At 48.7% G+C, this 24,472-nt stretch overlaps 2 protein-coding genes across 7 annotated transcripts in view; both read left to right on the forward strand.

Moving 5' to 3' along the window:
- ATRAID (all-trans retinoic acid induced differentiation factor) overlaps positions 1-24,472 on the forward strand; it is a 103,229-nt gene that overhangs the window by 27,820 nt on the left and 50,937 nt on the right. The window lies entirely within an intron of this gene.
- Positions 4,634-12,871, forward strand: TCF23 (transcription factor 23). Of its 6 annotated transcripts, XR_009209217.1 has the most exons (6): positions 4,634-5,239; positions 6,009-6,251; positions 8,573-8,674; positions 8,817-9,013; positions 9,677-9,763; positions 10,173-11,919. XR_009209217.1 is itself a non-coding variant. In XM_058426157.1 (5 exons), the coding sequence occupies exons 1-5, from the start codon at positions 5,018-5,020 to the stop codon at positions 9,678-9,680; spliced, it is 768 nt and encodes a 255-aa protein (XP_058282140.1). In that variant the 5' UTR covers positions 4,634-5,017; the 3' UTR covers positions 9,681-11,919. The 6 variants fall into 6 exon arrangements, 4 of the variants coding, with proteins under 4 accessions (XP_058282140.1, XP_058282141.1, XP_058282139.1 ...); XR_009209216.1 differs by having other exon boundaries at positions 8,817-9,763; XM_058426157.1 differs by having other exon boundaries at positions 9,677-11,919.

Consider the following 24,472-nt stretch of genomic DNA (forward strand, 5'->3'; position numbering starts at 1 on the left):
TAAAGTTTTATCAATTCTGTTGATCTTTCCAAAGAACCCATTTGTGGTTTTGCTAATTTTCTCTATTGTTTTTCTATTGTCTTTCTTTTTTTTTTTTTTTTTTTGAGATGAAGTCTCGCTCTTGTCCCCCAGGCTGGAGTGCAATTGCGCAATCTCAGCTCACTGCAACCTCCGCCTTCCAGGTTCAAGCAATTCTCCTGCCTCAGCCTCCTGAGTAGCTGGGATTACAGGCGCCTGCCACCATGCCTGGCTAATTTTTGTATTATTAGCAGAGACGGGGGTTTCACCATGTTGACCAGGCTGGTCTCGAACTCCTGACCTCAGGTGATCCGCCCGCCTCAGCCTCCCAAAGTGCTGGGATTACAGGCTTGAGCCACAGCACCCGGCCTGTTTTTCTATTTTCTATTTCATTGATTTCTGCTCTAATCATCATTATTTCCTTCCTTTTGCTGCTTCGAGTTTAGTTTGCTCTTCTGCTTCTAGTTTCCTAAGGAGGTTAGTTACTGATTTGAAATTTTTTCTCTTTTTCAAATTTTTTAAACTTTTTTTTTTCTGAGACAGAGTTTTGCTCTTGTTGTCCAGGCTGGAGTGCAACGGTGCTATTTCAGCTCACTGCAACCTCCGCCTCCTGGGTTCAAGCGATTCTCCTGCCTCAGCCTCCCGAGTAGCTGAGATTACAGGCGCCTGCCGCCATGCCTGGCTAATTTTTTTGTATTTTTAGTAGAGATGGGGTTTTGCCATGTTGGGCAGGCTGGTCTCGAACTCCTGACCTCAGGTGATCTGCCCACCTTCAGCCTCCCAAAGTGCTGGGATTACAGGCGTGAGCCACTGCGCCCGGCCATTTTTGTTTTAATATAAACATTTACAGCTATAAATTTTCCTTCTTTTTCACTGCTTTAGCTGGATCTCATAATTTTGGTATGTTGTGTTTTTGTTTACATTCATCTCAAAGTATTTTCTAATTTTCTTTGCAATATCTTCTTTAACCTACTGATTATTTAAGGATGTGTTGTTTAATTTCTGTGTATTTGTGAATTTTCAAAAGTTAGTTCTGTTATTGATTTCTGATTATATTGTGGTTAGAGAATATTGTTTGTATGCCTTTAGTCCTTTTAAATCTACTGAGGCTTGTTTTATTTATTTTATTTTATTTTGAGATGGAGTTTCGCTCTTATTGCCCAGGCTGGAGTGCAATGGAGTGATCTTGGCTCACTGCAACCTCCGCCTCCCAGGTACAAGTGATTCTCCTGCCTCAGCCTCCCAAGTAGCTGGGATTAAAGGCATGTACCACCATGCCTGGCTAATTTTGTATTTTTACTAGAGATGGGGTTTCTACATGTTGGTCAGGCTGGTCTTGAACTCTCAACCTCAGGTGATCCGCACGCCTCATGCTGGGATTACAGGCTCCCACACTCCCAAAGTGCTGGGATTACAGGCTTGAGCTGCCGTGCCTGTTGAGGCTTGTTTTATGATCCATTCTGGAGACTCTAACATATGATCCATTCTGGAGAATCTTCCATGTGCAATTTAGAAGAATGTGTAGCATTGTGTTGTTGAGTGTTATTTGATGTCTGTTAGGTTTAGTAGGTTTATAGCGTTTCCCACATCATCTATATCCTTATTGATTTTCTGCCTAATTGCTTGAAACCTGTAATTTTAATATAGGTGGGAGGATTGCTTGAGTCAGATTCTATCTCCGTTGCCCAGGCTGGAGTGCAGTGGCGCGATCATAGCTCACTGTAACCTGGAACTCCTAGGCTTAAGTGATCTTCCCCTCTGCCCCAACAGCCTCCTGAGAAGCTAGGATTACAGGCATGCACCACTGCACCTGGCTAATACAATTATCATTTGCGTAAATTTAAAATTTATTCATACAACAATGCACAGGCTTCAGTAACACATATTACATTAGTTATCTATAGCTGCTTCCAAATTACCCCCAAACTTAAGCAGCAATAAACATTTATTATCTTCTATGGCTTCTATAAGTCAGGAATTCTATGGGCGAGAGCAATTTAGCTGGGTGATCTTGGCTCAGGGTCTCTCATGGGTTGCACTCAAACCGACAGCCAGGGCTGCAGTCATCTGGAGGTCCAACTGGAGCTGGAGGATCCATTTCCAAGGTGGCTCACTCCTGTGGCTGGCAAGTTGTGGTGGCTGTCAGTGAGAGGCCTCAGTTCCTCACAGGGCCTCTCCACAGGGCTGCTTGGATATCCTCAAGATAGCAGCTGGCTTCCCCCAGAGTGAGTGATCCAAGAGGGAGCAAGGGGGTAGCTGCACTGTTTTTATTTATTTTTTTTTTTTCTGAGACAGTCTCACTTTGTCACCCAGGCGGGAGTGCAGTGGCACGATCTCGGCCTACTGCAACCTCTACCTCCTGGGTTCAAGCAATTCCTGCCTCAACCTCCCGAGTATCTGGGACTACAGGCATGCATCACCATGCCCGGATAATTTTTGGGTTTTTTTTGTTGTTGTTTTTGTTGTTGTTTGTTTTTTGAGATGGGGTTTCGCTCTTCTGCCCAGTCTAGAGTGAAGTGGCATGATCTCAGCTCATTGCAACCTCCGCCCCCGGGTTCAAGCAATTCTGCCTCAGCCTCCTGCGTAACTGGGATTATAGGCACCTGCCACCACACCTGGCTAATTTTTGTATTTTTAGTAGAGACAGGGTTTCGTCATGTTGGCCAGGCTAGTTTCGAACTCCTGACCTCAGGTGATCCACTGACCTCGGCCTCCCAAAGTGCGGGGATTACAGGCGTGAGCCACCGTGCCCGGCCTGATGCATATCTTTTCCATCTCCTTTCTATATGTTCACATAAGCACATAAAACTTTACATTTCTATTTTTTATTTTTTGGTGTATTATATATTGATCTACAACTAGCTTTTTTCACAACTGTATGTTTTGAAGAGTTTTTCATGTCATTTAACAAAGATCTGTCATTATTTTTATTACTGTACATTATTTCATAGTATGGAGATGCCAAAATTTATTTAATGACTTCCCTACTGGTGGACATGCAGGTTGTTTCTTTCTTTCTTTCCTTCCTTTCTCTTTTTTTTCTTTCTTTCTTTCTTTCTCTCTCCCTTTCTTTCTTTCTTTCTGTCTTTCTTTCTCTCTCTCTATCTCTCTCTTTCTTTCTTTCTTTTTTCAAGATGGTGTCTCGCTCTGTTGCCCAGGCTGGAGTGCACTGGTGCTATCTTGGCTCACTACAAGCTCCACCTCCCAGGTTCACGCCATTGTCCTGCCTCAGCCTCCTGAGTAGCTGGGACCACAGGCACCCACTACCACGCCCGGCTAATTTTTTTGTATTTTTGGTAGAGATGGGGTTTCACCCATGTTAGCCAGGATGGTCTCGATCTCCTGATCTCGTGATCTGCCCATCTCAGCCTCCCAAAGTGCTGGGATTACAGGCGTGAGCCACTGCACCCGGCCCTTCCTTCCTTCCTTCCCTCCTTCCTTTCCTTTCCTTTCCTTTCCTTTTTTTTTTTTTTTTTGAGACGGAGTCTTGCTCTGTTGCCCAGGCTGGAGCCCAGGCAAGTTCGGCTCACTGCAACCTCCACCTCCTGGGTTCAAGCAATTCTCCTGCCTCAGCCTCCCGAGTAGCTGGGACTACAGGCGTGTGACACCACACCCAGCTAAATTTTTGTATTTTTAGTAGAGACGGGGTTTCACCAAGTTGGCCAGGATGGTCTCCATCTCTTGACCTCATGATCTGCCTGCCTCTGCCTCCCAAAGTGCTGGGATTATAGGTGTGAGCCACCGCGCCCGGACTCTTTTTCCCTTTCTCTGTGGTGGGCTGCATATCTTTCTCACTGTACATCCACCTTTTTACTTTCTCCTTACTTATTTGATCTCCCCTGAGGTTCGAGAATGGGGGACAAGGGACATCAGGCTGGATTCTGCTACAGGCAGAGGTCCCTGGAAGACAGCAGGGGCTGCTGTGGCAGATTCGCGATTCCTTCAGCCCGCCTTCTCCTAACTAGCTCTTGGAGGATGTGATGCAACTCAGGAACACCATGGTCCTTGCCTTCAGAGACCTCATGTCTAGCACGGGGACAGACGTATGAGTAACCCATGGGAGGCAGGCTAGCATCAGGTGAGGGGTAGCCTTCCAAGTCCAACTGACGGCTTGGGTTTTCATCCCACCCCACCACTTAACGGATGTTTGACATTGGGCAAGTTATTTCACCTCCCAATATCTCAGTTCCCACCTGTCTAAACTGAGTCTCTTTTTTTCTTAAAAGGTTGCTCTGAGAAATAAATAAGATCTTAGCACAGTGCCTGGCACACAGTAATCTATGAATATTGAACTGTTGGGAAACTAGCCAGGCTGTGGTCGTACCAATCAAACAGGGACCCATGGGCTCTGGGCCTGCGGGATTTGAAGTCTTCACGAATGAAAGGTGGAGACCTGAAGGATGGGCAGTACCTCCTGGCAGAGCTGGAGGAAGGTATTCTGGGGCGTGGAAAGGTAAATGTAAATGCAGAGTGGGAATCGGAGGCATATTTGGGGCATGGCAAATCGCGCCCTGTGGCTGGAAGGTCACGTTCATTGGCAAGGGGAGGAAAGGCTTTTCAGGGATGTATGCAGGCAGCCTTCTGGCACAGACGAAGGAGGTTCAAGTCCTCTCCATGGACTTGAGCTCCAAAGCAGAAGTCACAGGTCCACCATAGGACCACTGTTGAGGTTAGGCATGGCCGGAAAGGAGCTCCATTCCCCACTATCCTCCTGCCTTCTTCAGCATGGGCCTCCTCCCAAGGCTTGGCCACTCCCAGCATCAGCACCCCCACCTCTCAGCCGGGTTGGGAGGCAGGCGGAGGCTTTTTGCGGGGGCTGTGCCTGGTGGGCGGTTTTCCCAGAGCAGGGAGCAAACAGAACTGAGTTGGCGCCAGCTTCCTCGGATGTAGACATTGCTGGCTGGATGACCAGCCAGAGCCAGCTAGCTTGAGTCCAAGACCTCCTCAGGCAGTGTGTTTCTGCTCTGTGGGCTGCAGCCCCATAGCCCAGTGGGGTGGCATGTCACAGAGGAGGGCCAGAGGGCCACCAGCCATGCCAGGGGTGGGGCATAGCCAGACTCAGGCCAAAGCACGGTTGCTGCCAGGCGCTGACAGGAAGAGGAGCCGCATCAGCAGGACAAGGCAGGACCCGTGGGAAGAAAGAAGCTGGAGCAACCAGAGATGGAGCACAGCTACCCCTGGCCCTCGAGGGACCAGGGCTGGGGGCCTGGCTCTTGGCAGGGTAAGGAAATCCTGGACCTGCAGAGGGGTCCAGGGGAGGAAAGGGTTGGAGGGTGGGGAGATGCCACCTCTGATGGCACAGCCTCACTCAGTATTACCATTCCTGCCCAAGAGAGGGGACACTGGCCCCTTAGACTCCAAGGTGTCATGCTTTGGGTGGATGGGATAGATCAGAGCTGGTCTTTGAACCAGAGTGCAGCTCAGAGAGCTGCACTAACTCACTTCTCTTGAGGAAACTGAAGCCGGGAAGAGGGATGTGAATTTCCCAAGGTCACTGAGCAGCAGCCAGTGGTAGGACTGGGACTTCAGCCTGTGTGCTTTGACCCCTGGTTCTGTGTCTTTCCTCTTTCCCACAGCAGCCTCGTCATCTCAGGACCTGGCTAGGTCAAGGGTCAGCCCTCCCAAACAGGGTGTAGCTCTGAACTCCCCCTGGCCCCAGCGCACCCTGATAAGCAGGATTCAGATGGGGCATGGGACAGGACAAAGGCTCTGAGGAGGCATGAGTGGAGTAGTAGAGAGAACACAGGACTCTGGGTTCTGAGCCAAGCTCTGCCATCCTGCAGCCATTTGACCCCTGGCCAGGCCTTCCCTCAACTTTCTCAGCTGTGAAACGCAGCAGGGCTGAAGATGACATAGGTGGGCAGAGGCCCTCTGGTGCCTACTGCTAGACACCCTTCTACTCTGGTGGGAGACCTTGCACTCAAATGCTCTCAGAAGTCAGGGCAGTTGGGAGTCCCGGTCACCCGCACTCACTGGGGCCCTCTGTGCAGAGCGAGGCCAGTCCTGAGAATGCCGCGCGGGAGCGGAGCCGGGTCAGGACACTGCGCCAGGCCTTCTTGGCCTTGCAGGCTGCTCTGCCTGCCGTGCCGCCTGACACCAAGCTCTCCAAGTTGGACGTGCTGGTGCTCGCCGCCAGCTACATAGCCCACCTCACCCGCACACTCGGCCACGAGTTGCCTGGTCCTGCCTGGCCACCCTTCCTGCGTGGACTCCGCTACTTGCACCCTCTCAAGGTAGGTCACAAGCCCTGGGACTTGAGAGGTGGATCGTAATGCCCAGGGCCTTGGAGAAAGGGATTGGAATGAGGGGGACATTGGACTTGGGCCCCCTGCCCTGTGTAGAACTGACATCGGGGCCAATTTCTCCTGCTGTCTCAGAGGGAGAGGAGCCAAGGCTGACCCTTGGGGCTGCGCTGACCCTGGGTTTCTCATGGGGGTGTGGCTGGAAATGGCTTCATGGGAATTCACCTCCTTGAAGAGGAGGGAAGGACTCTGGGGTTCTTAGAGTCACGGGGAAAAAAGGAGCAGGTTCCAAGTCTGGGGCCTGGGAAAAGAAATTGTACCAAGGAGAGTCCTAGATCCCCATGCAGCTTCAGCCCATTGTGCCTGCCTTGGTGCTTTCTAGGCTTCTGTTGCAGGAGAGATCTGCCCTCCAGGAGAACAACGGTCTGAGGGACCATCATTCTAGAAGCAACCAAGCTGGGGGAGTCAGCAGGGAGCAGTACAGGGAAGGCACGCACCACTTGCCAGACTGCAATCTAGCTTTTCTCAACCTCAGTTTTATTACACATAAAATAGAAGCTAACATGAGCCTTACTTCTCTTCCAGAGTACAATGGAAAGTCTAATGAACATTAATCATCTTTGCAATAATAGCTAACAGTTGAGTGCTAAAGATAGGCCAGGAGCTGGGTTAAGTACGTTAGTGTATTTTTGTCTTTTAATCCATGCAAAAACCAAATGAGGATTACTTTACAGATGAGGAAACTGAAGCTTAGGGAGGTTATGAGACTGAAAGCGGTTTGAACTCAGGGGTGTCTGACTTCAGACCCTAAGCTCATAGCCACTAAACAGACTCCAGGGACAGCGCCATAAGGAGCTGGTTGAAGAGTGCACTGTGTTAAAAAGGAAGGGTCATCTTTGCCCTCTGAGGATAACATTGCAGTGGTATCAACTTTTTTATTTTATTATTTATTTATATATGTACTATTATTTTTTTTGAGACAGAGTTTCACTCTGTTGCCCAGGCTGGAGTGCAGTGGCGCAATCTTGGCTCACTGCAACCTCCACCTCCCGGTTCAAGTGATTCTCCTCCCTCAGCCTCCCGAGTAGGTGGGATTATAGGCGTGCACCACCATGCCCGGCTAATTTTTCTATTTTTAGTAGAGACAGGGTTTCACCACTTTGGTCCGGTTGGTCTCAAACTCCCGACCTCAGGTGATCCACCTACTACGGCCTCCCAAAGTGCTGGGATTACAGGTGTGAGCCACCGCACCCGACTATTTATTTATTTACTTATTTTTGAGACAGGGTCTCACTGTCACCCATGCTGGAGTGCAGTAGCACAATCATAGCTTACTGTACCCTCAAACTCCTGGGCTCAAGGAATCGTCCCACCTCAGCTTCCCCAGTAGCTGGGACTACAAGCTCATGCCACCACACCTGGCTTTTTTTCTTTTTTTTTTTTTTGTAGAGAAGGGGTCTCACTTTGTTCCACAGTCTGGTCTCAAACTCTAAGCTCAAGTGATCCTCTCACCTCTCAACTTTATTTTTATGATACTTTTCACCACCTCTTTCCCCTAAATGTCATAGTTCTGAAATGTCTTAAAACTTGTTTTTTTCTTCAATGCAAATATAGCTAAAAATGTATAAATTTGAGACTAAGTGGGGGAATTCTGAAATGTCAGTGGTGGTGCAGGGTCCTGGGATGGTATAGTAGTTTCCTTTGCTGTAAAATAGTGACCAAGGCAAGGCCCTTGCTTGTAGTAGGTGATCAACAGCTATGCTGAAGAATGAACCAATGAGGGCCCTGTTAGGTCCAGCACTCCAGCACATCCACAGGGTGGGGCAGTTGGCCAGCAAGCAGCTCCCTCAGACCCCAGGTGGAGAGGTTGTGAAGAGGAGGGCGACTTCAGGGCAGTCAACCTGGTATATTCTGGGACTGCTCATGCTCCTGCTGGAAAGATGGGCAATCCTTGGAGGACCCAGCTTGGAGTTTTTCCTGGCTCTGCTGCTCTGCCCATTGCCCAGTCTCTGGCTGTTGCCAGCTCTGCCCAGGCCACCTGATCTTCTGTCCACCTCCCTCCCAACAGAGGGCTGCCCTTCTTGGGGCCCTCTCCCTCCTCAGATGTCTCCTCCTGTGTCTTTCATCCAGGCTCTGGGTGATCAGGAGAATGTGTGGAGCTGTACATGATGATGACCCTGATCAGAGCAGTGATGGCTGGGGAAGGTGTCAGGGAGGGATGCTGGAGAAGGCTGGGTTTTTGGTGTCAAGGATCCTGGACCACGAAGGGCTGCAATAGCAGCATTTCTTACTTCCCAATCTGTGTCTTGCAGAAGTGGCCGATGCGATCTCGTCTCTATGCTGGAGGCCTGGGGTACTCCGATCTTGACTCCACCACAGCCAGCACCCCCAGCCAAAGAACAAGAGATGCAGAGGTGGGGTCCCAAGTCCCTGGAGAGGCAGATGCTCTCCTTCCCGCCACGCCACTCTCACCAGCTCTTGGTGACAAATAATTATCACACTCGCCCTTTTCTCCTAGACTGTGACTCATGCTTAGGGACCTGGATTTTCTACCAGCCCCCAGATTCTCAGCCATCAGACTTGACTCAGACTCAGCTCCCAAGTTCCAGCATGCAGACCAAGAGAAGCAGTAGCACTTCTGTGACGGACGGTACCCAGAGGGGCAGAGGATGGAGAGCCTCCTCCTTGGTCCCCAGGAGGGGACTTCCCCATGGCTCTTCTGTGACAGCTACTGGGAAGTGGGAGAGAAAGAGGTATAATTGGGCTCAAAGTTGAGCTAGGGAACCACCCTAGCTTTCTTCCCCTAAGGTTTCTACAAACCCTCTGCAGATAGCGAAGAGGCAGGTGCAGAAGGAGGGGCCTGGGATGGCACCAGCCCCAGGTGCTGATGGGAAAGGCAGGTGGCCAGATGGGCTCTTGGTAGCTGCAAGTGTAAACAGATCTGAGCTGGGTCACACAGCCAGAGGGGAAACTGAAGAAGGGAATGTGCTTTCTAACTGCATCATGAGATGCTTACCTGATGTTAGAGAGATAGTGAGGAATTCAGGATTCCTGCCTCTGTAGTATGGGCCTTTCCAGAAGCTGCCCCTCACCACTACATTTTCTCTCTCGGCTCCTGCACTCTTCCACTCTTTCTTTTCTTTTCTTCTTCTTTTTATGTAGAGATGGGGTCTTGATATGTTGCCCAGGCTGGCCTCGAACCCCTGGCCTCAAGTGATCCTCCCACCTCAGCCTCCTAAAGTGCTGGGATTACAGGCATGAGCCATCACGCCCAACCCCACTGTTTTCTTGACACGAGTTATATCTACAGGTTAAGCCATACATCTTGCATTGATTACATTCCAGTTTCCAGAGAAACTTTTAGATAGTCCCAGATGCCTAGTTTGAGATCTTAACCAGAAGCAATTCTACCTTAGTTGAACCAAGCAGCAACTTATGGCCTTGCATGTGAAGGATATTGACAGAATCAATTACAGCCTTGAAGGACCTTAAGAGAAGATCAGGTATATAGGGGGTGATCATTACAGTCTTCCCTTTCCATTATGTTAGAAACCTGCCCTCAAGCAAAAATGAGATAGGCCTGCCTTCAACTGCTCAACCACTCAATTGGCTACTTGTAAAATTTGTGTTCGAGGCTTCCCTGGCTCTGGAGTTATTTCTTAGTCTATTAGCATCCTGGGGCCAGCTCCGCCTCATAGAGATCGTCTTTGGGGGCTTTCTCTAAGTCCTGCCATGGGGTGCCAGAAATGTGATATACCTTCAGTGAAACTCATCTCTGGCCCTAAAGAAATAACTTGAGGACTAATCATAGAATCTACACACACTGAAAATAACTTTCCAGATCAGATATAGCCTCAAACCTGACACCTGAAGTCCAGAAAGGGAACAAATTACCTTTCGGTTAAATTTCAGCCCTTCAGAGTGGGAGGGGACAGACATGACCAACTAGAGTCCCAACAAGGTTATCCTTAGACACACACCATTGTTGTCACCATGAATGTAAGTGAGCTCTGGGCAGGCTGGGAATGGTTGGGGTCTGGGTTCTGGCATGACAGGACCCTGTACCTCCACAGGGCTGGCCAGGGGAGAGCTGAAATAGGGCTGGGGGTGCGACTGAGCCAGTTGTGGTAGAGGTAGAAAAAGAGACACAGAACATCCCAGCCCCGAGCTGCCTGGGATGTGGGAGAACAGCTGGAATGTGGCCGGGAGCCATCGGGAGAAGGCCTCGGCCAAGGCTGAACTCGTAAATCTGCCTTGAACCAAGTCTCTGCAGAGGGACCCTGAAGAGCTTGTGCAGAGCTGATGTGGGCAGCTGGACAGGGCCAGGCAGGGGCAGAGGCCAGGTGTGGGAGGGCATGAGCACAGTGTTCTTCACAAGACCATAAAAGTCCAGCTAGAATGTACTATTTTTAAAGCCAAACAGCAGTATCTTCCTGGTTGAGTTCACGGGAGCGGTAGGAAGAGAAGCAGATACATTTCCTCCTCAGTTGGTGGCACACTGTTTTCCTGGGGATGAAGGGAAATTGGCTCGGGGTGTGTGTCGGGGTTCTCCGGATAGCATGGAGCTTCTCCTGATAATAGAGTAGGCTTTGGGTTGGAGCTTGCCCCATCCTGTCCTGCTCAGACTCAGGCCTTTGCCTAGTAACATTAGAGCCCTCAGGGGTGACCGCATGGCTCTGGTGTAGACAAGGAGGGCACAGGAAGGATGACGTAGGTGGGGGAATGCAGGAGGCAGGTCCCATCACTACAAGTTTCTCAGGCTGTCTTGGGCCCTTTCAAGGCAAAGCTGTTCTCCTTTGTGCCAGGACAGTCGTAGGGGGCGGGGCAGAGGCCATCTCCTCCAGCCACAGAGACCCAGCCCCGTCAGGCCAGCAAGCAAAGGGGCCTGGCAGGGGGCAGGGTGAGCCAAGGGAAGGCCCAGGGGATGGATGGGAATAACCAGAGGATGGACTGGGCCCTCCCTCCCTGACAAGCATAGTAATGCCCTTGAGACATGTCAGGACTTGGATGCGTGAATGAACCAGAACCAGGAGTAACCCCCTTTGTCTCTGCAGCGAGAAAGAAAAACACGGCCAGGCTCGGTGGCTCATGCCTGTAATCCCAGCACTTTGGGGGGCTGAGGCAGGCGGATCATGAGGTCAGGAGTTCGAGACCAGCCTCACCAACATGATGAAACCCCTTCTCTACTAAAAATACAAAAATTAGCCAGATGTCATGGTGGGTACCTGTAATCCTAGCTACTTGGGAGGCTGAGGCAGGAGAATTGCTTGAACCCAGGAGGCAGAGGTTGCAGTGAGCTGAGATCGCGCCACTGCACTCCAGCCTGGGTGACAGAACAAGAATCCATCTCGGGAAAAAAAAAAAGAAAGAAAGAAAAGAAAAGAAATAAAATATGGATGAAAACATTTGAGCATGGATGACAAATGACGCTAGGGTGGCCTGGCTCAGGAGTTGGAGGCTCAGCTGCTCCATAGGGGACTGGCCTGGCCCACTTGGTCTTCCTGCACCACCTGCCCCATCCCCAGGACTTGGGATTGGGATGGAGGTAGAGGTGGGGAACAAGACTTCCCTGCTGGCTCCCTCCACAGAGCATGTGCTTTCTGAGGAACAGGATGGCAGGGTGGAGGCTTAGATGGGGCTGTGGGGCTGGGTGTGGTGGCTGATGCCTGTAATCCCAGCACTTTGGGAGGCTGAGGGGGGCGGATCATCTGAGGTCAGGAGTTCAAGACCAGCCTGACCAACATGGTGAAACCCTGTCTCTACTAAAAATACGAAATTAGCTGGGTGTGGTGGCACATGCCTATAATTCCAGCTGCTCGGGAGGCTGAGGCACAAGAATCGCTTGATCCCGGGAGGTGGAGGTTGCAGTGAGCTGAGATCGTGCCATTGCACTGCAGCCTGGGCAACAAGAATAAAACTCTGTCTTTAAAAAAAAAAAAAAAAAAAAAAAAAAAAAAGATGGGGCTGTGGGAGAAGCAGAGCTGGCCCAGTGATTTCTCTTTTTTTTGTTGTTTGTTTGTTTGTTTGTGACAGAGTCTTGCTCTGTCGCCCAGGCTGGAGTGCAATGGCATGATCTCAGCTCACTGCAAGCTCTGCCTCCCGTGTTCACACCATTCTCCTGCCTCAGCCTCCCGACTAGCTGGGACTACAGGCACCCGCCAACACGCCCGGCTAATTTTTTTTTTTTTTTTTTTTTTAATTTTTAGTAGAGATGGGGTTTCACTGTGTTAGCCAGGATGGTCTCGATCTCCTGACCTCATGATCCGCCCACCACGGCCTCCCAAAGTGCTGGGATTACAGGCGTGAGCCACTGTGCCCGGCTGGCCCAGTGATTTCTAAGTAATACAGTGGACACTGGATTTTACCAAATTGGGAACTAGAGAAGTAGAGGATCTAGCCTTCTCTGAGATTCCTTTTCTCTTCCTCTGTGAGGAGCCTGGCTAGGGTGAGTCAGATGGCACTGTCCTCTCCCTTTTGTGGCATGAGTCCTAAACCCAGGGCCCCTAAAAGCTTATTCTATTCTAGATCAAGGTAGGCAAACTATGGCCAGTGGGCCAAACCCAGCCCCCCATGTATTTTTGTAAATAAAGTTTTATTGGAACACATCCACACCTATGTGTTTATGTGTTATTTATGGCTGCCTTCCTGATAGCATTGCAGAGTCAAATAGCTGCACTAGAGACTGAAAAGCCTAAAATATTTACTCTCTGGCCCTTAACAGAAGTTTGCTAACTCCTGCTCCAGCTCAGAGGTATTCAAAGTATGGTCTAGGAACCCTGGGGTTCTCCGAGGCCCTTAAGGTGGTCTAAGTAGCCAAAACTACTTTGATAGTTTTATATTTTTAGGCCGCACATGGTGGCTCGCACCTGTAATCCAGCACTTTGGAAGGGGGAGGCAGGTGGCTCTCTTGAGCCCAGGAGTTCAACACCAGCCTGGGCAACGTGGTGAAACCCCGTCTCTACTAAAAATACAAAAATTGGCCAGGTGTGGTGGCAGCTGTAATCCCAGCTACTTGGGAGGCTGAGGCAGGAGAATCGCTTGAACCTGGGAGGCAAAGGTTGCAGTGAGCCAAGATCGCACCACTGCACTCTAGCCTGAGTGACAGAGCGAGACTCCGTCTCAAAAAAACAAAACAAGGTGGGCATGGTGGCTCACGCCTGTAATCCCAGCACTTTGGGAGGCTAAGGAGGGCAGATCACTTGAGGTCAGGAGTTTGAGCCCAGCCTGGGCAATAGGTGAATCCCCATCTCTACCAAAAATACAGAAAAATTAGCTGGGCGTGGTGGCAGACGTCTGTAGTTCCAGCTACTCAGGAGGCTGAAGCAGGAGAATCGCTTGAACCCCGGAGGCGAAGGTTGCGGTGAGCCGAGATCATACCACTGCACTCCAGCCTAGGCGACAGAGCAAGACTCCATCTCAAAAAAATAAAAACAAAACAAAACAAAAAATTAGCTGGGCTTGGTTGTGTACACATGTAGTCCCAGCTATTTGAGAAGCTGAGATGGGAGAATCACCTGAGCCTGGGAGGTTGAGGCTGTAGTGAACTGTGTTCTTACTGCTTCTCACCACTGCACTCCAGCTTGGGCAACAGGAGTGAGACCCTGTCTCAAACAAACAAACAAACAAAAAAGAAGTTATCTATATTTTTTACTCTTACTCTCTCAAGAGTGTAGTGGAATTTTCCAGGAGCCACATGACATGTGATATTGCAACAAATAGAATGAAGAAGCAGATAAGAGACTCTAGCTGTCTATTACAACAGACATTAAAGATATTTTCAAAAAATGTAAAGCACTGCCTTTCTCACTAAATATTTTCTTCTTATATGGAAAATAATAATATTGCATAAAAATGTTATATATGTTCAGGCCGGGCGCGGTGGCTCACGCTTGTAATCCCAGCACTTTGGGAGGCCGAGGCGGGCGGATCACGAGGTCAGGAGATCGAGACCACGGTGAAACCCCGTCTCTACTAAAAATACAAAAAAAATTAGCCGGGCGTAGTGGCGGGCGCCTGTAGTCCCAGCTACTCGGGAGGCTGAGGCAGGAGAATGGCGTGAACCTGGGAGGCGGAGCTTGCAGTGAGCCGAGAGCGCGCCACTGCACTCCAGCCTGGGCGACAGAGCAAGACTCCGTCTCAAAAAAAAAAAAAAAAAAAAATGTTATATATGTTCACATAAAATGGGTTAATCAATTAGTGTTATTTTTAAATAAATATTTTTTTAAATTCTCTATTTTAATTTATAATATGATGGTTATGGATAGATATAACCCACATAAGCAAAAGCTCTTCGGGGTCCTATTTTTTTTTTTTTTTTTTTTTTGGAAACAGGGTCGCGGTTTCTCCCCCAGGCTGGAGTGCAGTGGCGCAATCTCGGCTCACTGCAAGCTCCACCTCCCGGGTTCACGCCATTCTCCTGCCTCAGCCTCTCCGAGTAGCTGGGACTACAGGCGCCCGCCACCACGCCCGGCTAATTTTTTGTATTTTTAGTAGAGACGGGGTTTCACCGTGGTCTCGATCTCCTGACCTCGTGATCCGCCCGCCTCGGCCTCCCAAAGTGCCTACTTTTTTTTAAGAATGTAAAGGGGTCCTGAGAACAAAAATTACGAGAACATCAAATCTAGAATAGCTTGTCGAGGAAAGCCCCTGGCCTGCCCGCCAGCTCATCGCTGTACTGAGGCAGCTCTAGTCCACCCAGAGACAGAGGACTTGGGTTGAGGGGGAGCGCCTGGCACAGTGAAGACAGAGGTGGGGTCCTGAGTCAATATCACAGGGAGGGCTCCTGGAGGACACAGGTGGGGCTGCTTCCCTGATGGGCCGTGGGGGCCAGAGTCATGGCCTCCTTGTCTCTGCTGTACCCAAGCACACCATTCCTCAGCTTCTCAGGAGACAAGCCAGTGATCACGAGGTGGTCCTGCAAACACAGAGCTGGTGAAGGTGAACGACAGGTGGTGATGGGATTCATGCTGAAAAGTTCCCCGCTAGAAGAGAGCCCAGCAAGGCTGGGTTCGGGAGGAAGAGCATGGGGAAGAGAGGGAGAGCACAGCACAGTGGGGAGCGCAGGGTGGGCTGGGGAGGGGAGCTGACCGGCCCAGTCCAGGGCTGAGCTCCTCTGAGCCCTGAGATCCTTCTGCCCACCAAGCCAGTGCAGTCCTGTGGGTAGAAACTGAGACAGCCGTGTGGGACAGCCCAGGCTTAGCTGATCCTGAGAGGGGCACCGGGGGAAGGGGGAGAGAAAAGGGGTAGAAGGGAACCTGAAGAGTCAGTGGCGTCTGCGGAGAAGGGCAGGGAGGGGTCACTGGGACAGCAGGTACTACCTGGCCGTAGCTCCTGCAGTGGAGCCGCTTCTGACAGGACAACGGAAGGAGGGCCAGGAGCTTCAGCAACACTGGATAAACGGTCACAGAGTTCAGGGACCAGCCTCGCATTCCCCCTGAAGGCAGAGGTGCTTCTGAGTCTGGATGGAACCAACCACGGCAGTGGGCCCCATGTCCTCCCTTGGGCCCCAGAGGCCCCTGCCCCCACCCACCTCCTACATCGCAGCGGAAAAGCCTGATAGCTTCGGACACCCAAGAGCTCAGAGGGCAGGAGCCTTTCCCCCCAGGCAGTAGAGTCCCTTAGGGCCCTCTTCCAGCCCCTCGGTGGTCCTCTGCACTGCAATCCCACACCCTCACCCACACTCTCATTGGTGAGCTGATTCCAGGTCCTCCGACCCCCACAGGGCTGCCTGTCAGCTGCAGCTCCACAGGCCCTGGCTGGCAAGTGGCCTCCAAAAAACTGCCACCTTCCCAGCTTTGTGGATGGTCAGCCCCAGGGTGAGTATCTCTGGCCTCTTGGTAGACTCTAGGTTTCCTACTTTCCCTACTTCCCCCACCTCTGTGCTCCAGGCTGCCTTGGGAATGTGGTAGGCGCCTCCCCTCTCCCGGGTTCTACCTCCCACACTTTGCCATAGGAGAGAAAGTTTGACCCCCAACACAGCAAGAGGGTCAGCTGCTGAGCAGCAAAACAGAGGGCAACGGCCACTTCAGGGTTCAGAGTAACCCCAGGAGATACTCAAAAGAGGTAGGAACTGAGCACTAAGATGTCGGGGAGAGAAGAGGGAACTAAGAGCCTCTGCCATTAAATATGCCAGAAGTTACGTAGGGCCAAAGACAATTGCTTTTTCTTTAACCTCGGAAAAGTTACCAAAAAGTATGACCCAGTAATCAGAATAGAAACAACCCACCACATTGATGATGGTGGAAGCAGAAAAACAAGTTGAGTAAATGGAGTCGGCCTAAATCACTTGACAGTTGTATCGTGCTTTAGTGCCTCAGTAGCTCTGGGTCCAGGCCCAGTTGGATGAAAATGGATTGTATTAGTCTGTACTCATGCTGCTAATAAAGACATACCCGAGACTGGGTAATTTAATAAGGAAAGAGGTTTAATTGACTCACAGTTCCACAGGGCTGGGGAGGCCTCGGGAAACTTACATCATGTCAGAAGGGAAAGCAAACACGTCCTTCTTCACATGGTGGCAGCAAGGAAAAGTGCAAAGCAAAAGCAAGAAAGCCCCTTATAAAACCATCAGATCTCATCACTCACTATCACAAGAACAGCCTGAGGGTAAACACCCCCATGATTAAATTACCTCCTGCTGGGTCCCTCCCATGACACGTGGGGATTGTGGGAACTATAATTGAAGATGATATTTGGGTGGGGACACAGCCAAACCATACCACAGACTCTGTGTCTCATATCAGCTAACTGCATGATGGCTGGCTGGGCCCCTGGAGCTCCGGGGTCCTTGAGAAGGTACATTCTTTTTTTTTTTTTTTTTTTGAGATGAAGTTTTTCTCTTGTCGCCCAGGCTGGACTGCAATGGGGTGATCTCGGCTCACTGCAACCTCCACCTCCCAGGTTCAAGCAATTCTCCTGCCTTAACCTCCTGAGTAGCTGCGATTACAGGTGTCCACCACCATGCCTGGCTAATTTTTTTTTTTTTTTTTTGAGATGGAGTTTTGCACTTGTTGCCCAGGCACAATCTCGGCTTGCCACAACCTCTGCCTCACAGTTTCAAGCGATTCTCCTACCTCAGCCTCCCGAGTAGCTGGGACTACAGAGATGCGCCACCATGCCTGTCTAATTTTTTGTATTTTTAGTAGAGACAGGGTTTTACCATGTTGGCCAGGCTGGTCTCGAGCTCCTGACCTCAGGTGACGCACCTGCCTCAGCCTCCCAAAGTGCTGGGATTACAGGTGTGAGCCACTGTGCCAGGCCAAATTTTTGTATTTTTGGTAGAGATGGGGTTTCACCATGTTGGCCAGGCTGGTCTCGAACTCCTGACCTCATGATCCACCCATCTCAGCCTCCCAGAGTGCTGGGATTACAGACGTGAGCCACTGAGCCCGGCCCTTTTTTTCTTTTTTTTTTTTTTAAGAGATGGGGGTCTCACTATGTTGCCCTGGCTAACTTCAAACTCCTAGGCTCAAGCAATTCTCCTGCCTTCCAAAAACAGAGTAGCTGAGACTATAGGCCTGTGCCACCATGCTTGGCTTAATGTTGAAATATCCTCTTTGGCTTCTTTACCAGAACCTTTTCTGCTTAAATTTACATCCCAAGCCAAGGAGATCATCTAGTCTGAAAGAACTCATAGCTCTTCCTAAATCGCAAAATTGTAGGAAAAAAAAGTCTTAATAGAAGAGTATTGGTAAGGTTGCTCAGTTCTCTCAAAGCCTTTATTTTTCCCAGTTTGACATGGTCCTGGGCGATGGTCGCATCACCTAATGCAGTAATTGCCATTCTTTCTGCAGAGCTTTCATTCAATTTGTGCTCAGTTACGGCAATCATGAAATCTATAGGTGTTTCCCCAGAGACAGTCTAAGCAGACATGAAGAAACAGAGCAGGAAAGAGAACACTCAGGGTTTGTAAAGCATACTTGACCAACTGCTGGAGTAAAAATGACTTTTGCACAAATGACATTTCGTTTTTGTGTGTGTTTTTATTTTTTTATTTTTTTTGTTTTGAGACAGGGTCTCCCTTTGTTGCCCAGGCTGGAGTGGAGTGGCATTATCTCAGCCCACTGCAGCCTTGACCTCCCAGGCTCAAGTGATACTCCCATCTCCTCAGCCTCCTGAGTAGCTGGGACTGCAGGTGTGTGCCACCACTCCTGGCTAATTTTTTTTTTTTCAATTTTTTTTAGAAATGGGGTCTAACTATGTTGCCTAGGCTGGTCTCAAACTCTAAGACTCAAGTGATCCTCCCTCCTCAGCTTCCCAAAGTGCTGAGATTACAGGCGTGAGCCACCACTCCTGGCCTAAAAATGACATTTTTTTTTTTTAATATTGAGGAAAAAATTGAGGCAAAATTAATACAAGTAGAGAGTTTATTTGGACAAAGTTTGAGGACTGCAACCTGGGACATTGGATTCAAATTGCCCTGAATATACACTCCCGGGTTGCCTTCCTCAAACTTGGCCCCACAAAACTCTCTACTTAGGTAATTTTGCCTCCATTTTTTTTTCCTTTGGATCAACACATCTGACATAGCAGGATTTGGAATGACTCAGCCCTGACCACCCGGTGTTTCTCTCTGGAAGTAGTGCTCAGCGCCTGCACGAATCCACTGTGTTCTCTGTCTTCAGAAGTCCTATCTGGCGTTGCAGGTGAGTTCTGAATCTGGACCTCCCTTTCTTTGGTTAAGGTCCAGATTTTAATTTGGGCTGCTTCTTTTTTGACTCTCTCAGAATGAAGGTCTCTGTCTCTGATTTTCCTATTGAAGTCAGGCAATCAAGATTTTGTTTTCTGGGCCGGGGCACGGTGGCTCATGCTTGTAATCCCAGCACTTTGGGAGGCTGAGGCGGGCGGATCACGAGGTCAGGAGATCGAGACCACGGTGAAACCCCGTCTCTACTAACAATACAAAAAAATTAGCCGGGCGTGGTGGCGGGCGCCTGTAGTCCCAGCTACTCGGAGAGGCTGAGGCAGGAGAATGGCGTGAACCCAGGAGGCAGAGTTTGCAGTGAGCTGAGATTGCGCCACTGCACTCGGGCCTGGGCGACAGAGTGAGACTCCGTCTCAAAAAAAAAAAAAGATTTTGTTTTCTGCCAACACATAGAACTGCGGTTTGCTTTCGTTTTCAGCTGAGGTCTTGTTGCATTGTGACCTTTTAATCTGGAAATCGGACTTGTTTCACCTATGACCAACCTCTCTTGAAGTTATTTTTCCTAATTAATGAGAGTGAATGGATTCTTCACTCTAAAGATGAAAGGCTCTTGTTCCCTCTGACCTGTTAGAGTGCTCTAAATAATTAGAGACGTGGTGGAGGTGTTGGACTCTTGTCCATGATATCCAGTGGCCTTACAGGGTTTCCTCTCTCAGAGGAACATCTGCAATCTCTTGCACTGCCAGCAAATGCACGTGAAGCCTGGTCACCTAGCACTAGTGAGCCCTCAGTGACCCTCCAGGGACTCCAAGTTTCTGAGACACATAAAAGAGTGGACCCAACTCATTGGTGACATACTGAGGAGCTACACTCACAAGCAGCATGTTTTGAACCACAACATTCCCCAGAGCTTAGTCCTGAGTGATTCAGTTGTCTAAATTATGTGTATTAAAGCAAACTAAATACGGCCTGAGAAGGACTCCGTACTTCTACATTTGAGTCCTTGTGGATGAACTGTAACTTAGTAATAGGCAGACAAGGCGCTTCATGGTGGCTCACGCCTGTAATCCCAGCACTTTGGGAGGCCAAGGTGGGTGGATCATTTGAGGTCAGGAGTTTGAGACCAGCCTGGCCAACATGATGAGACCCCATCTCTACTAAAAGTACAAAAATTAGCCAGGCGTGGTGGTGCACACCTGTAATCCCAGCTACTTGGGAGGCTGAGGCAGGAGAATCACTTGAGCCTGGGAGGTAGAGGTTGTGGTGAGCCGAGATCGTGTCACTGCACTCCAGTCTGGGTGACAGAGTGAGAACCTGTCTCAAAAAAAAAAAAAAAAAAAATGCAGACAAGGTTGAAAATCTAACTTAGCAGTATGCACCTGTAACAATAGCTGAGTCTTGGCCAATCCCAGCAGCCATACTTCAACCACTCATAGACTGCTAAGTGTTCAAACTGTGTTCAGATAAGGTAAACACCAACCTGCAACCAATCCAGTTGTTTCTGTACCTCACTGCCGATTTCTGTATGCCACTTCCCTTTTTTTGTCTATAAATTTGTTCTGACCACGAGGCATCCCTGGAGTCTCTCTGAATCTGCTGTGATTCTCGGGGCTGCCTGATTCACAAATCGTTCCTTGCTCAATTAATCTCCTTTAAATTTAATTCGGCTGAAGTTTTTCTTTTAACACGGGTAAGAAATCATCCAACTCCAAAGACTCTCTAAGGAGGCAGCCTTTCTTGGAGACACCAACTGGGTTTATGTACAACACCTAATGGAGTGTCTTTTTGTAAATATCTAGGAAAATGGACCCATATAACCCAGGATAGTCATAAGCAACAGTGGTCAAAATGGGGGTCCTTTGAAATGCCTAAAATAATTCATTTGCATGCACTATTGGAAAAAACTGATTTTAAAACCATGCAAATTGAATGAGAGGCCTACTTTCTCTTTATCCTGGATGAAATCTAATAATAATAGATTTGAAAAAAAAGTTTTAAGAGCTCTGGTCAGAAGTTAGCCTAACTAGAAGTTTGTGAACGAAAAATAAAATCCTAAGTCCCCCAACTGATTGAACAGATTCCCTATTGGCCAAGGGGACCCCAGAGAAACCTGAAAAACTGACTTCGCAGCCATAATGGTGTTGAGGAATAGAGTCAAACTCTGTAAAATATTTGAAAAGATTTGTTCTGAGCCAAATATGAGTGACCAATGGCCTGTGACACAGCCCTCAGGAAATCCTGAGAATATGGTGGTTGGGCCACAGCTTGGCTTTATACATTTTAGGGAGACATAAGACATCACTTGGCTGGGTGCGTTGGCTCACGCCTGTAATCCCAGCACTTTGGGAGGCTGAGACGGGTGGATCACGAGGTCAGGAGATCGAGACCATCCTGGCTAACACGGTAAAACCCCGTCTCTACTAAAAAACACAAAAAATTAGCCGGGCATGGTGGCGGGCGCCTGTAGTCCCAGCTACTTGGGAGGCTGAGGCAGGAGAATGACGTGAACCCGGGAGGCGGAGCTTGCAGTGAGCCGAGATAGCGCCACTGCACTCCAGCCTAGGTGACAGAGCGAGACTCCGTCTCAAAAAAAAAAAAAAAAAAAGACATCACTCAATACATGTAAGATGTACATTGGTTCAGTCCAGAAAGGCAGGGCAACTAGAAGCTGGTGGAGGGCTTCCAGGTCTTAGGTAGTATCAGGCCTCTGAGCCCAAGCCAAGCCATCGCATCCCCTGTGACTTGCACATATACGCCCAGATGGCCTGAAGTAACTGAAGAATACAAAAGAAGTGAATATGCCCTGCCCCACCTTAACTGATGACATTCTACTACAAAAGAAGTGTAAATGGCCAGTCCTTGCCTTAAGTGATGATATTACCGTGTGAAAGTCCTTTTCCTGGCTCATCCTGGCTCAAAAAGTGCCCCCACTGAGCACCTTGCAACCCCCACTCCTGCCCGCCAGAGAACAAACCCCCTTTGACTGTAATTTTCCTTTACCTACCCAAATCCTATAAAACGGCCCCACCCTTATCTCCCTTCGCTGACTCTCTTTTCGGACTGAGCCCGCCTGCACCCAGGTGAAACAAACAGCCATGTTGCTCACGCAAGGCCTGTTTGGTGGTCTCTTCACACGGACGCGCATGAAAGGTAGATTTAAAGATTTTCTGATTGGCAATTGGTTGAAAGAGTTAAGTTACTGTCTAAAGGCTTAGAAATGTCCAGGTTAAGATAAGGGGTTGTAGAGACCAAGGTTTTATGATACAGGTGAAGCCTCCAGGTCTCAGGCTTCAGAGGCTTCAGAGAGAATAGATTGTAAATGTTCTTATCAGACTTAAAGAGTCTGTTCTATCAGTAAATCCAGAAGGGAGGAGGGTATCATGAGGCATGTCTGAACCCCCTTCCCATCATGGCCTGAACTAGTGTTTCAGGTTAACTTTGGAATGCCCTTTACAGACAGGAGGAGTCCATTCAGATGATTAGGGGTTTAGACTTTTATTTTTGGTTTACAGTGGGAAGTGAGGTCCGACATGTCTTGTTACACCCCCCTCCCTTTTGGTGTTTAGGCACAACTGACAAGCATTGTTGTTAAAACAGGGATTATAAGACTGACAAAAGAGAGTTTTTGTGGCAATAAGATACCAAATTTTGAACAAGAATCTGTTAGGCACAAACAGTTTCTCTTCAAAGGTTTCAGTTCCTGGTTCTTTGTTCTATTCTGAAAGTAATGTTACCTGTCCATCTATCAGCCCTCCCTATCTCTGTTGCACCCAAACACCTCCAAGCATGTCCCGTCACCTATGTACCTGTCCTTCCCATCAAGTGCCCACCCTTGCCTCTTTCGATGATGTCAATACTAGCCAATCGGGATTAGCTTAGATCATGTGGTCTGACTCCAGCCAACCAGGGGAGGACCCAGGAACAGGGTCTGCGTTAGGGATAAAAACGCCTGCTCTCCTTTGTTCAGTGTGCTCCCTTGCCTCTGCCTTGCATGCAGGTAGCACCCTTCTATAGAAGTAAAATTTTGCCTTGCGGAGAAGTTATCCTTGTGAGTGCTCATTTCCTTTGCGAGCTTTATTTCCTGAGCTTTATTTCCAACAAATCTAATAACCAGGCAGAATTGGGGGAAAAATAGAATTTCCAGAAATTAAAAATATAATATTTTAATTAAAGACTCAGTGAATGATTAGAAACTGCTAGAGGCCATGAAAGGCAAGGGTTAAATCATACCCAACAAACCATAAAATCTCGTTAACTGGGTTTTAAAAATTAACGCAGTATACTATGGCTTAACTTTCCAACCTGACTGTGGCTTAGCACCACATGGCAGATTACAGGCCCTGAAGGAAATAAAAATATTTTACTCCAAAATATATTTGTTTGGCATATTTTGAAATGGTCCTGCAAAGCTGTCTTTTGTGGGGGAAGTTTGTGTCTGTAGAGAATATCTATCACTGCAACCAGGTCTTCCTTTCTAGGCCTTTCCAAGATCTAGGAGAGATTAACTGAGAGGCTGACACTTTAAAAAATCTGAAAAGAGACATTTACCATCTATTCTTTCTGAGGGCTGCTCCCTGTGAGGCTTCATCTCCATAATAAGGGCCTTGGCACCCGTGACTCCCTTTTTTATTTGTCGTTTTTGTTGTTGTTTTTAGACAGAGTCTCACTCTGTTGCCCAAGCTAGAGTGCAGCGGCGTGATCTTGGCTCACTGCAACCTCCACCTTTCAGGTTCAAGGGATTCTTGTGCCTCAGCCTCCCAAGTAGCTGGGATTACAGGCGTGCACCACCAGGCCTGGCTAATTTTTGTATTTTTAGTAGAGAGGGGGTTTCACCGTGTTGGCCAAGCTGGTCCTGAACTCCTGACCTCAAGTGATCCACCCACCTCAGCCTCCAAAAGTGCTGGGATTACAGGCGTGAGCCACCATGCTGCCCTGACCCTCTTACCTTAACTCAAGCATTCTTTTCTACTGAATTCAAGTCTTTAAGCAATAGCTTAACTCTCTCAACCATCAACTAAAGAATTTCTAAAACCCACCCATGACTTGCAAGCTCCCACTTCAAGATGTCCCAACTTTTCAGGCCAAACCAATGTATATTGTTTATGTATTGATTTATATCTTTGCCTGTAACTCCTGTCCCTCTAAAATGTATAAAACCAAAGTGTAACCTGACTCCTCAGGCACACTTTCTGAAGACCTCTTGAGACTATTCCCCCGGCCATGGTCACTCATATGGGCTCAGAATAAACTTCTTTAATATATTTCACAGAGTTTGGTTTTTCTGTTTACAAGCCAATACCCAGGCTATATTTGGGGTTGGGGGCTCTTTGCTTTTTCTCTTTTGGATTCTGTTTCTGGGAATTTTTTTTAGTTGATTGACACCCCTTTAAAAAAAAAAGTTTGATCCCTCCGTTTGCTTTCTGGTTGGCATGATTTTGCTGATGAAAATGTAAAACTTAATTGGCTTTTTAGAAAGCTTAAAATCTCCCCAAATCGGCTCCTCTAAGATTTGTTCTTCCATTTCCTGCCACTTCTGGTCCTCTATAACCCACACTCTATAGCTCAACAC

The sequence above is a fragment of the Hylobates moloch genome, unplaced genomic scaffold, assembly GCF_009828535.3.
Source record: "Hylobates moloch isolate HMO894 unplaced genomic scaffold, HMol_V3 SCAFFOLD_13, whole genome shotgun sequence".
Taxonomy (NCBI): Eukaryota; Metazoa; Chordata; class Mammalia; order Primates; family Hylobatidae; genus Hylobates; species Hylobates moloch.